The sequence below is a fragment of the Chenopodium album genome, chromosome 24, assembly GCF_948465745.1.
Source record: "Chenopodium album chromosome 24, dcCheAlbu1.1, whole genome shotgun sequence".
NCBI classification, from domain to species: domain Eukaryota; kingdom Viridiplantae; phylum Streptophyta; class Magnoliopsida; order Caryophyllales; family Amaranthaceae; genus Chenopodium; species Chenopodium album.
In genome coordinates this window covers 23,903,418-23,915,284 of record NC_137857.1, presented here as the reverse complement: position 1 = coordinate 23,915,284, position 11,867 = coordinate 23,903,418, and the positions used below count along the sequence as shown (strand labels likewise).

The following is an 11,867-nucleotide window of genomic DNA, read 5'->3' as shown; positions in this document are numbered from 1 at the left end:
TTTCCTAAACAAACTAAAAATAAAGGTGTTAAGGTACCTTCGATTCAATTAGGTTAGGTTAGGTTAGGTTGATCGGGTTTATTTTAGGGTAGAGTCTAGATATTTTATTGTGTCCATATAAGAATAGAAATTTGAATTAGGTTTTTTTCGAATCAAATCAGTTTTTAACACCTCTAGTTATTTTACATGATAAGCCACAAACACAAAGTATATATATAACAGTGAAAGGATTAAAACCTATAATTTGAATCATATCATTTTACAGTTAGATCAGTATTCATAAATAACTTGGGCCTTGATTGGTTGCATTCAAATTATGGGGAAAATATAAATTCATAGAAATTCTTTAATTTGTAGTTGTTTGTTTGGTTAGCATACAAAAGTAAAAATGTGGAAATTCAAATTCCTTGAAAATTTGGAATTCTTATAAAATTTTGAAATTAATTCGCACCTCTAAGGGCCTGTTCATATTTACTAAACTAGGCTGAACTGAACTGAACTGAACTGATTGGAGCTGAACTGAACTGAACTGATTGGAACTGAATTGAACTGAACTGAACTGAATTGAGCTGAAATGAATATTTTATGTGAGAGGGAAATTAAGAGCTGAACTGAACTGAACTGATTGGAACTGAACTGAACCGAACTGAACTGATTGGAGCTGAACTGAACTGAACTGAACTGAAATTAAGTAAATATGAACAGGCCCTAACTTGATCACTCTAACTTCCCACGTTAATTTATATTGAATGAAATTACATTATTATCCTAAAATATTGGGTCATTATGAGATAGGTCAATTTGGGCCCCAAGTCTAGAAATGCTCAACCTTTACCCAATATATAATAGATCAAAATAATATTATTTAATTTTTTAGCTATAAATACTACCCATCCGGGTTACATTAAGCTTTATTTTTTTGCTATGTATATTTTCAAATTTTTTTGATTGAACATTTCACCAATATTGATTTAAGGTCGGGTAAGGTTCGATTTGGGTCAAAATTGACCGGCAAATTTACGGGTTAAACAAGTTCAAGTTAAATCAAGTTTCGAGTCTAAAAGAATATATTCAAATCCACAAAACAGGTCGTGTTGAGAGTGAGGGATAGCTCAAGTGGTTAGAGCTTCTCTCCCGGTTCCAGGAGATCATGGGATCGATTCTAATCCCTGCCCTTTGTGGGTTAAAAATTGACAGGTCTACTTCCAATATATTGTAATTTCTCATGAGTATTTAATTCTCATTTTTAATTAAAATAAGGCCTTAAGATGTAGATGATTTTCTCTTCGTTTTTTCAAAACACAACAATTTGATTTTCACACTATACTATTCATGTACTAACTTTAACTTGAATTTTCAACATTCTATATATTTTTATAATATACAATTACAGAAGTTGACGATTAATAATTTCATTCCATAGGTAAGAAATTATGTCCCGATGAACATGCCAGTTAAACTGTTGGATTTATTTAAAAATAATAATACTTAAGAAAAAAAATAAAGTGGTAGTCATTGTAGTATAAAATATCTTGTGATCTCACTTCTCGAGTATAATGTATACACTTTGAAATATTAACAGTGTGTTTGGATAGATTAGCGGGAGGGAGAAGGGGTGGGGAGGGGAGGGAATAATGAAGAGTTTTCCTTCCAAATCTCTCTTCATTATTGGAGAGATCAATTTCTTTCAATTTGATCCCTTTATTTCTTTCCCCTTCAATTCTCTTTATTCCTCATTTGTTATCCGAATGAGAGATTATATATCCCTCAATCTCTCTCCCCTTTCTTTCCTTCAATCCAAACAAAGCGTAAATACACCATGAGTTTACACGGAAGTAATTTTCTCTTAAAATGATCCATTTATTCCTTTCAAACTACACTATTTTTTATTCAACAAGTTAAAACTTGTACAAATATCTTTTTTTTTTTTTTTTCTTTTTTTTCATTCATATAGAGGAACTCCGTCGTTAGGTGGGGTAAGCACTCTAACTTGAACATCTCATTTCCAATGTAGACACAAATGTGAGACTCGAACTTGTGAATTTGTGATGTAAAGGTCTAGTGTTTGCTAATCTTACTTGGTTTAGTTGGTTAAACACTTTTTTTTTCGTGGTGCACACAAAATCATTTAATTGATTATTTAGATTAGACTTGTCAAATAATTGTATGCACTTACATATAAGCAATTCGGGTATTTGGGTCCAATTCGGTAAGATCAGATCAGGTAGGGTATATTTGAAAATTAAGTCATGCTAAATTGTTGTATATCCATACGAGTTAAGATCTGAATTAAGATTTTTCAGCTCAGATTGATTCTAGTCGATCACCTCAATAGTAATGCTAACATTTACAATCAACATGAAAAAATGCAGATAAATTTAGCTATACTATCAGCTGGAACAAACTCTGCTGTGTTCATGGCACAATTAGCGAGGCATGGGAATACTCATGCACAATGGAACAAAGTATGTGACAAATTTGATACCTTTTGTAGCCGTGGTGGTGGTGCCATTCTCGCTTCATACATTGGCCTTGCAATTTTTCTTATTGTGATTCTCATCTCAACTTTCAAACTTCATCAATCAGTTGACAAGGAGAATAATAATACTCATGCTTCTGTAGAAATGTAACATTTAAATTCATGTATACGAGCTTTTCACTATGCTATTAAGTTATGATATGTTATCCTTTGTATTGATCTCGTGGGTTATTTCAATTGAATGAATATGATTTTAATGTTCTAGCAGTTTAATTAATAATATTAAAAAAATAGTTCAAATTTAATTTGTTAACTAGTGTGTGGCCAAAGGGTTCCCTCTAGGTTTTCTCCTTGGGAGGGTTTTTTGGTTCCCTCTAGGGTTTCTTCCTTGGGAGGGTTTTTCTAGCCTCCATTGCTAGATTTTTCTTCTTTTTTTGAAGGTTTTCCTTCAATCTTCTCCTTCTCTCTCTTTCTTTTCCATCTCTTTTCTTCTGATCTCAATTGTAAATTTTTGTAGGGGCTTCCATCGGTATTTTTACCGGTGGTAAGCCCCAAAAAAACTTTTTATTTGCTTTCAATAAAAGATCACATCTTTATGATGGAGTTTGATCTACTATTAGGTTTAATTTATTTGTTTGTTCGTCTGTCAAAGTTTGAAGATTTAGGGTTTCACAATCTCCAAAAGTGTCTAGAAGGCCATATGAGTTTTTTCACCCAAACAGCTATTCATATATGGATCTCAAGCCGAATTAGTGCTACCTCACAGATTGTATTGCTTCAGATGAAGATTTTTATAAAGGCGATCGTTGATCAAATCTGCTATGTAACTAGTTCTAAGGTGAATTGTATTTGTATTGGAATTTTAGATTTCCTCGGAATTGTTTGTAAGTGCCGTTTGGCTATCTTTCATTAACGAAATCCTTTCTCTTCTTGTCAAAAAAAAAACTAGTGTGTGGCCAGGCTCTGATTTTTTTTCTTTTAAACACTTGTAATTGAATAGACAATTTCATTCTTTATTATTTATTTATTCGTTATTGTTTATAATTTATAATAGTTATTCAGCAGACCTTTGAATAAATTATTTATGAAACAACGATTGATTAAATATACAAACATGTTCCTGTCAAAAAAATTATATAAACATGTCCTTTGTTTATATTTTATAATATAATGAAAATAAAGACATAATTATTATCAAAATAATTAAATAACTATAATTAATTTATAACAATAGTTAATTTTTCTTGCTTGTATGTATTACCTCGATTAGTATAATTAGCAAATAATAGGATCGATTTTTTTTTTTTTAAAAAAAAAAAATTCAGTTATTAGATGTTCAGATTTCCATCCAATCCATATACTTATATATTTATGAGTGGAATATTAAAACATGAATAATATATGGATGAGATGGTAAGACACCTAATGCATATTTTTGTGGTTATGAGTTCGAATCTCATGATAGACATTTATATTAGAATATGCTAATAGTTGAAAGATGACATGGTGATGATGCCACGTGGTACATAAAAGTTTTTTGAACAACCAAGTAAATTGAATTGACTTGAATGATTGAACTAAATGTAGTTGAGTAAGTTGACAATATTTATAATAATATAATACTAGATTATTGCCTGTGCAATGCACGGATTTACCAGTAATATATCTTGGGATTTTTGTAAATTTTTTTGAGTTTACAATATTCATAAGTTCAATTTAATTGACCTTTAATTATACTAACAACTCCTATAAAGACTCTAACAACCTAATATGAACATAAATTACCAAAATAATATGTACTTATTTTAAATTAATTACCTAAATAATAGCTACTATAAATCTGTTTAAAATTTAATAGCATTTTTTTTCAAAATAAAATAAATAGCATTTGAGCGGGAAATCTTTTAATAAAATAGCGCCACGTGTACAACTTTGAAAAAAAGATGACATCAGCAGTTGTTACTTTAGTATTAATTATAGATTATAGATTGTATAATAATAGTAAATTCAATTCAATTATTTATAACCCAAGCAATTCTCTCTTTACATAGATGACCGTTGTATCTTAGGCCATCAAATTATACATCCTGCAATTCCCTAACGAGCTGATGTGACTAACAATTATATCATTAACAAATAATCCAAATCTAATATATATATACATATATATATATATATATATATATAAAAGAGAGTTTTTTCCCGAGATTTTAGAGCGTCACGTAGGATTTTTATTTTTTAAAAATTATTAGAGCGCCACATATATATGATTAATGTTTTTAAAAAGCTACGATAGGATTATGTCACATAAAATAAGTTAACGTGCCACGTAGGATTATAAATTATAGCTATATCCAATAAATAATTCAAGTGCCACATAAGCATAATTGACCAATGAGATTTTAATAGTTACATTAATTAAATACGAAATATTATCTTTTGAGATTAGGTTTTTTATCTAATAATTTAAAACAAATACGGAGAAAATGATATATTCGTACAACTAATAAAATAATAAATGTAATCACATAAATATAAAAAACATTTTTATGAAAAAAAATAGATCGACCCGTGCATCGCACGGGCTTCATCTAGTTATCTCTTTAAAGAGACGATCACCGTTGTCTCTTAGCCCATCAAACTTATCCATCCCGCAATTCCTTAACGAACTGATGTGACTAACAATTGTATAATTAACAAATGTCAAAGCTCATTAGAGAGTTTCAGAATGTTTAAAGCGCGTAAAACAACCATATAAACGGATAAAATCATTAAAAAAAATACTTAAATTATAAAAAATATAATGTTTCCACATTCTACATGATTGGCGCTCTAGGTCTTGCTGTATCGCACCAATTTTTAGCGCATCGAGCCAGGATATTGTGTGCCGCTCCAGCTTTCCCGAATAATCTATCTTTTCTATGAACTTCAACCTTACAAATACCGTAGCATTTTGAAGGTTACGAGTACCGGTGTCTGCTCTTGTATTCTATCTCTTCTAATTTTTCATCTTTCTAAACAGTTCCTCCTCCAAGAGTACCTAAACATTAATACTCTACTTGAAGCTCTATTTTGGCAGTCCACGACGCGAAAGTTGAATAATCCGAGGCTTTGAAATCTAAACTTTATTTCAATTAATTTATTTACCTTAATTCATAAATTTAGAAAAATAGATTTGAATAATCTGAACTTTGCTACATCTGCCCAAAATAAATCCAACTTTGAATTATTATATATATAATCATCAAACTCTGATTAAGGAAAATAATATATCTTTGAAAAGCTCTAGAGTCTTCTTTCCAACCCAATTAGAATCAAGTCAATATCTTTTCTAAATCAAAATATTTGGTCAAAATAGTGCAAGAGTTCAGTGTCAACTTTAAATAGAGTTTGGTATTTCATTCATATCATTTTCGTTATAGCTCGGAATTGTGCTTATTATACATCATTACAAAGCTTATTTCAAGGGCTATCCAACCATGTAAGATTTTGATAAAAATTTATAAGGCACAAAAATCAGATTTGTTGACTGTAGTTATGAAAAGGGAAAATTGGGCTAAAATATAATGTCTAGGCTATTGTAATGGCTATAATGCTGTATGAAATGTTAGCAAAAGGAAATGACATGGATTTCTAAGCAATAATCAAGTAATCTTTTCTTTCAATACTCTACTTGAACCAAATGACGATGAAGGATTTTAAACATCATCGACTTTTGTGGGGAGACATTTTTAGGTATCTATAACTAGCTTGACCCCACCTGATAACCCAACCTGAAGTTACCGAGAGAAACCCGATCCCGACTTGAACCAAACCCAAACAACTCGAATTCGACTTGATTTGACCCAAATATCATATTTTATAAAAATAATACATCCTCCGTTTATTTAATAGTTGCAATAATTTTTTTCACAATAATTAAGAAATGTGGGTTTCACATGATATAATACACTTTAAAATGAGGTGACTAATTGTTAGGAGTGTAATTTAGTGGCCATGTGCTTTAAATAAGGGAAATAATACATCTTTTCCCTAAATAATTTTCCATTTATAATGTGTTGCAAGTATTAAGACATTTCCTTTTTTAGAAAGTGTTGCAAGTATTAAAAAACGGAGGAAGTAACCTTTAAACTATTTGTAATTGCTTTAAACACAACCCAAAATCAACTCGAACATAACATGTGTTGTGCAAATTCTTAAATGGACCTGGTTCACACTAATTTATTGTGGACCACTAACATTAGAGAATTTGTGATTGTTTTATTTATATAAAAAAAAGGATCATTATAATTATAAAAAAGGTCACTATGTTGAAATGATAATATATAGGCCTAAGTGGTTAGTTTTTTTAATGAAATATTTTATATACTGGTCAATAAGAATAATAGAGGCCACTATGTTAAAATTAGGGTAATAGCATCGTATTTCAAGTTCACAATATTATAAAATGTTATACTAGTTTTAATAAAGGTTACTATGTGAAAAATAAGTTTAGTATGTTAAAAATAAGGGTCATTATGTTCAATATAATTGCGTGTGTATAAATTTCGGGTCCACAATAATATTATTGTGGACCAAGTCCACACAAGTATTTCTGAACCTGTTGACTTAAATTGCCACCCCGTACGGTTGTACCTAACTAAACCCATTCTACGGAATACCTAAATTGATACCTCTATAGTCATACACTCATATAGTCATACTCGATGTCTGTCCAATAAGACACTGACCAGATAGTAACGCCACGGATCAGGCACTCAGCGCAACAGTGCGAGAAAGAGAGAGATTGTGGAGCGAAAGACTAAGAAAGAGAGAGAGTGTGTGTGTAAAATGGTGGAAACCCTAGCTATGTCGTCAATCCAATCTCTATTACCAACTCCTTCCTCCATGGAAGAACCTCGAAACTGGTTAGAATTACCGCGCGATGTAACGCTGATGATATTGATGAAATTGGAGGCCATTGAAATCCTTGAAACCGCTCAATTTGTGTGTAAATTGTGGTACAACCTTTGCAAAGATCCATCAATGTGGCGTTCGATTGTGATGTTAAATTTGGATGAACTTGAATTGGCGGAAAAATACCAGAAAATGTTGTACAGTGCTGTTGATCGTAGTTCTGGTGGTTTGATCAATCTCAATATCGAGGGTTTTGGTTGTGATGAACTTGTTAAGCATATTGCGGAAAGGTATGTTCTGATTATTCATCATTTTTGCAATTTTAATTCTATTTTCCATGATTTTATATTTGATTAATTGATTATTGATTTAATTGATGATTGTCTTTCGTTTTGTTTTAATGTAGTTTTTAATGCTTATTGCAAATTATTTTGTTAATTTGTGATTTGTTTATGTTTATGGGGAATTTTATGAAATGGGGATGATTATCGTATATAAGACTTGTTGGTTTGTTGATGTTTCTTAAGGGTATTACTCTTTCAATTATGTTCTAGTCTCAGGTGATTTTTGCTATTTTAGTCGGGAATTAACGGATTCCTTAGTTTGTATTAAATTTAGCTGCAAGATAGGCAACCAGTTCATAATTCACGGTCAATTTGGCTATGAAAAGAGTGTAGGTACAATTTGGAACTCTATTATGAAATTGTTTATCGGTTATAATGATGCATAAAATCACACATTTCTGCTTTATTTGTTCGATTTGATGATGTGCAATCAAGACTGCTCCTCGCCTCCTCCTATGTAGAGCAAAACGGAAAGGAAACTGGGTTTGGGAGTTTCATAATCATCTTTTTTGCTAGCTCGCTGGAGTTCTTTTCCTGCTCTAGTATGATTAGTTTGTAACTGTGTTCACTAAATTGTTTCGAAGCTTGCATTGCTCCAGACTTCTGCTTGTGTTTAAGGGATCATGAGTTCAGAAGCATGCTGGAATTGTTGCTTATGTGCACTAGCATGACCTGCATATTCTGATTTAGAGGGCTGCTCGTTTATAACAGTGTTACTAGTTCTGAATTTTGAAAATCCCTGACTTCTCTTTAGGAGTGTGTTCAGCATTAGCGTTTTAGGTAGCTGTTAAAGGTTTGAACAGATTATATATCTAGTTGAATAGAAAATGGTTTCGTCCTTCCCTCAATCTCTCTTTACTCCCCAATCTTGTTGACCTCTTTTTTCTAAACTGTTTTTGACATGTTTTCCATTCCATGGTAGGTTATCTAGAAGAAAGGCAAAATAATAATACATTTTACTCGTACATTTTCACTCCTTTTTTTACTAATTACTTCCTCCGTTTTTTTTTTGTTGACACGTATTCCTTTTTGGGGAAGTTTCTTTTTTTTAGTTGACACGTATCCTTTTTGGGAAAACTTTGTATTGTTAAATGATAATTTAACCCTCTGTTTGCTTTACTTTCATCCCCACAATTGACCCAATCTCTCTCCTCCATTATCCTTCCTCTGTCCTCTGTCATGACACAACCAATTCACCGTGGATAGCATCTCAGTTTCTCTTTTCTCTTCCACCCTCCAACTATTGATGAGTCGTACAATCACTATGAAGACCACCGAAATCGGCGTCCCATGAGGAGCAATCAATGATGTCTTCCGGTCCAATTAATTTCACTCACATTGCCTGAAATTAAACTTTGTATGAGCACCTTGATTGTCTAAGAATTCGATTTACGACACCACCACCATGACTTGGTGGCTTTTGATCTGGTTGTGGCGGTGGTGGAGCGCCACTGCGAGGACAAGGAGTGGGAGTAGATGTATTTCCAGTAGCTTCACCTAGGAGAACGCCAAACATGAGGAAGTCCGGAAGAGAGAGAAAGTGCGCATCAACACGGCCAGAGTTGTGTAGCCGGAGTTGATAGTGGTGGTGGCGGTAGGTTAGACGACGAAAGCTTGTGGTGGTACGGTGGTAGGACTTGGTCATTGGTTCAGTTACTTGGGCAAGGAGAAGGGTAGGTAGGATAAGGTTGGGTAAGGGTATATGGGTCTTTTGCTTTTCTCTGTCACTCTTCCTTAATATACAGGCCAAAATGAAACGCGTCAACTAATAAGAAACGTAGGAAGTATTATTTTACTTAGCTGCAACTATAATCATCTTACCTATTTTTTTGGCCACTGTATTACAAAGTATTATAAAATTGTTTTCCCCATTTTAGGTCAATTAGTAGAGATTATGGCTAAATTTTTCATCCTCGCATGCTGCTTGCAAATTGAATGAAGTTCCTGACAAACACCTACAGGAAAATAGATACTACAGGTAGATGGGGACAAGTAGTCTTCAGAGATCTATGATTTGAATGCTCCGATTTTTGTTGGTTTATGATGTTTATTAAAGTGCAATATAGTGGACATCATTTTGTACCTGTCATGAATAAGGTTTAACCAACTATATTCTGGAATTTTAACTACCTTTCCCCCGTTAGAGGATGCTATAGGTAAATAAACTAGTAAGAACAAGAATCCATTGGTCACAATTTGATCAGTCATCTTATCTTTTGTGTAAGCTACATGTTATGGGATACTGTGTCAAGCCAATTCTTTATCACTCTTATTATAATTGATGCATCTTCTGTGTGTTTGCTCATTGTTGAGTCCATGATATCAATCTCTTCCTTTATTCCATTTCAATATTTTGCATTTTGGCAGTGGATTAAGTAGGTCATGAACATCTTTACTCTTATCAGGGAAGGTGTTTCAGATCTTGACTAGGTTGGAAAGTACTTTGCAGTAACTATATTTGCATTTTTGAATAGGAATGTTTGATACAGGGAATTAATTGGTTTGAATATACTAGCCATAATATTAGGCTTGGTTATCTCATTAGTGTCATTATTATATGTTTGCTGATTATAATTGAGATCTGAATCACAGATCAAAGTTATTTGACACTGCAATTAATTAAGCACTGTACCTCGGTTAGCATTGAAAGCCTGTTTTAATTATATAAGCGGAGATTATAGTTTTGTTATTGATCTGTTTCACACGTTATAGTGTTTGTTGGCTTGTGTACTTTGGTGATTTTAGACGCTGGTTCAATTAGACATGCAGATGTTTATTGACCATTATATCTGGGTGCAGATCAAGTCTTCTAAAACACCTTCGCCTTGCATGCTGCTATAAAATATCCGCTGATGCACTGATTGAAGCATTTGAAAAGTTTCCTTTACTGGAGGAGCTTGAGCTTACTCTGGTCTCGTTCTCAGGAGAGCAAATTCTAAACATTATTCGTCGTTGCCCCTTCCTTAAAACTTTCAAATTGAATCAGCAAGGATCTAGAAACCCAAGTTTAGCTTGTGATGATGAGGCACTGGCAATTGCAGCAAGCATGCGTGAATTGCGCCACCTTCAGCTCATTGGAAATAGCATGACAAATGATGGTTTGCAAGCCATTCTTGATAATTGTCCTCATCTTCAGTCTCTTGACCTGCGTGCATGTTTTCACGTGCATCTTGATGGCACTTTGGTGAAGAGATGTTCTGAAAAGATCAAGGACTTGCGTCGTCCCAATGATTCCACTGATGACTACAACTATCTTACCACAGATTATGATAGTGATTTCGATGAAATCTACGCAGATGAATATGATGACATGGACTACATTTCTGATGATGATCATTATGAATTCTCAGATGATAATGAACTCCCCTACTATGCAGATGTGTATGATTAATCGTGTGTTCAGCCACAAGTTCAAAGGAAAGCCATACTTGGTAAGCTCTTAAATTCTCATTGACACTAGACTTGCATTTGCTTTCTCATGATTAGTACTCGTAGTACCTTTGTCACCTTTTTTTTTTAACTCTTTTTTCTCTTATTTCTTTTAGGGGCAATGCAAGAGTATGAACGAGTAAAAAACCAGAGAAATGATTTGATCTTTGGAGGGTTGTAGAACAGTTTATGTAGTTTTCAAAACTTATTGCTCTGCTACTTACTGTTAAAGATGTTAGAATGTTAGTTTATGCTTGTATTAATGTGAATATCGTTTGAAGATGGTGTCTGCTTGTGTGTAAAAAGAGCTGTTGTCAACGGTATATGATGATGATTAACCAAAATCCTATGTGGACTTTGATCAAAACCTCATATTGCATATTTTCCCACCTACTGGAGGTTGGTATGCAATTTTAAATCAAAAAAAAAAGGTTATCCCTTCTTCTAGTACTGTATGTAGACCGTAGACATGCATTCTTGCCCTTCATATCAGGTTCAGGTGGATCCATTTGAATCGGGTCTTGTCCTTCATATCAGGTTCAGGTGGATCCATTTGAATCGGGGGAACCATTTGAATTGGGTCAATTTGGACTGGGTTTCGGATTAGTTCGGGACCATTTAATTTTCAAGTTGGATTTGGTGCTATGAAATATTGTTCAATATAAATCAAGTTATTTTGGATCCAGTCAATTTGGTTTGGGTGATTATGAAGTTGGATA

At 32.9% G+C, this 11,867-nt stretch overlaps 1 protein-coding gene and 1 pseudogene across 1 annotated transcript; both read left to right on the top strand.

Moving 5' to 3' along the window:
- LOC145610674 (CASP-like protein 1B2 pseudogene) overlaps positions 1-2,630 on the top strand; it is a 5,013-nt pseudogene extending 2,383 nt beyond the window's left edge.
- Positions 2,631-7,211: 4,581 nt separating this feature from the next.
- On the top strand, positions 7,212-11,466 carry LOC145612084 (putative F-box/LRR-repeat protein 23). Its single transcript, XM_081667451.1, has 3 exons — positions 7,212-7,665; positions 10,519-11,150; positions 11,265-11,466. The coding sequence occupies exons 1-2, from the start codon at positions 7,310-7,312 to the stop codon at positions 11,108-11,110; spliced, it is 948 nt and encodes a 315-aa protein (XP_081523577.1). The 5' UTR covers positions 7,212-7,309; the 3' UTR covers positions 11,111-11,150; positions 11,265-11,466.
- Positions 11,467-11,867: the final 401 nt, after the last annotated feature.

Excerpts from the sequence above, each read along its gene's own strand:
- LOC145612084 (XM_081667451.1), top strand. The coding sequence starts at position 7,310 with ATGGTGGAAACCCTAGCTATGTCGTCAATCCAATCTCTATTACCAACT. Across the intron at positions 7,666-10,518 it reads GTTAAGCATATTGCGGAAAG|ATCAAGTCTTCTAAAACACC; the intron begins GTATGTTCTGAT and ends ATCTGGGTGCAG.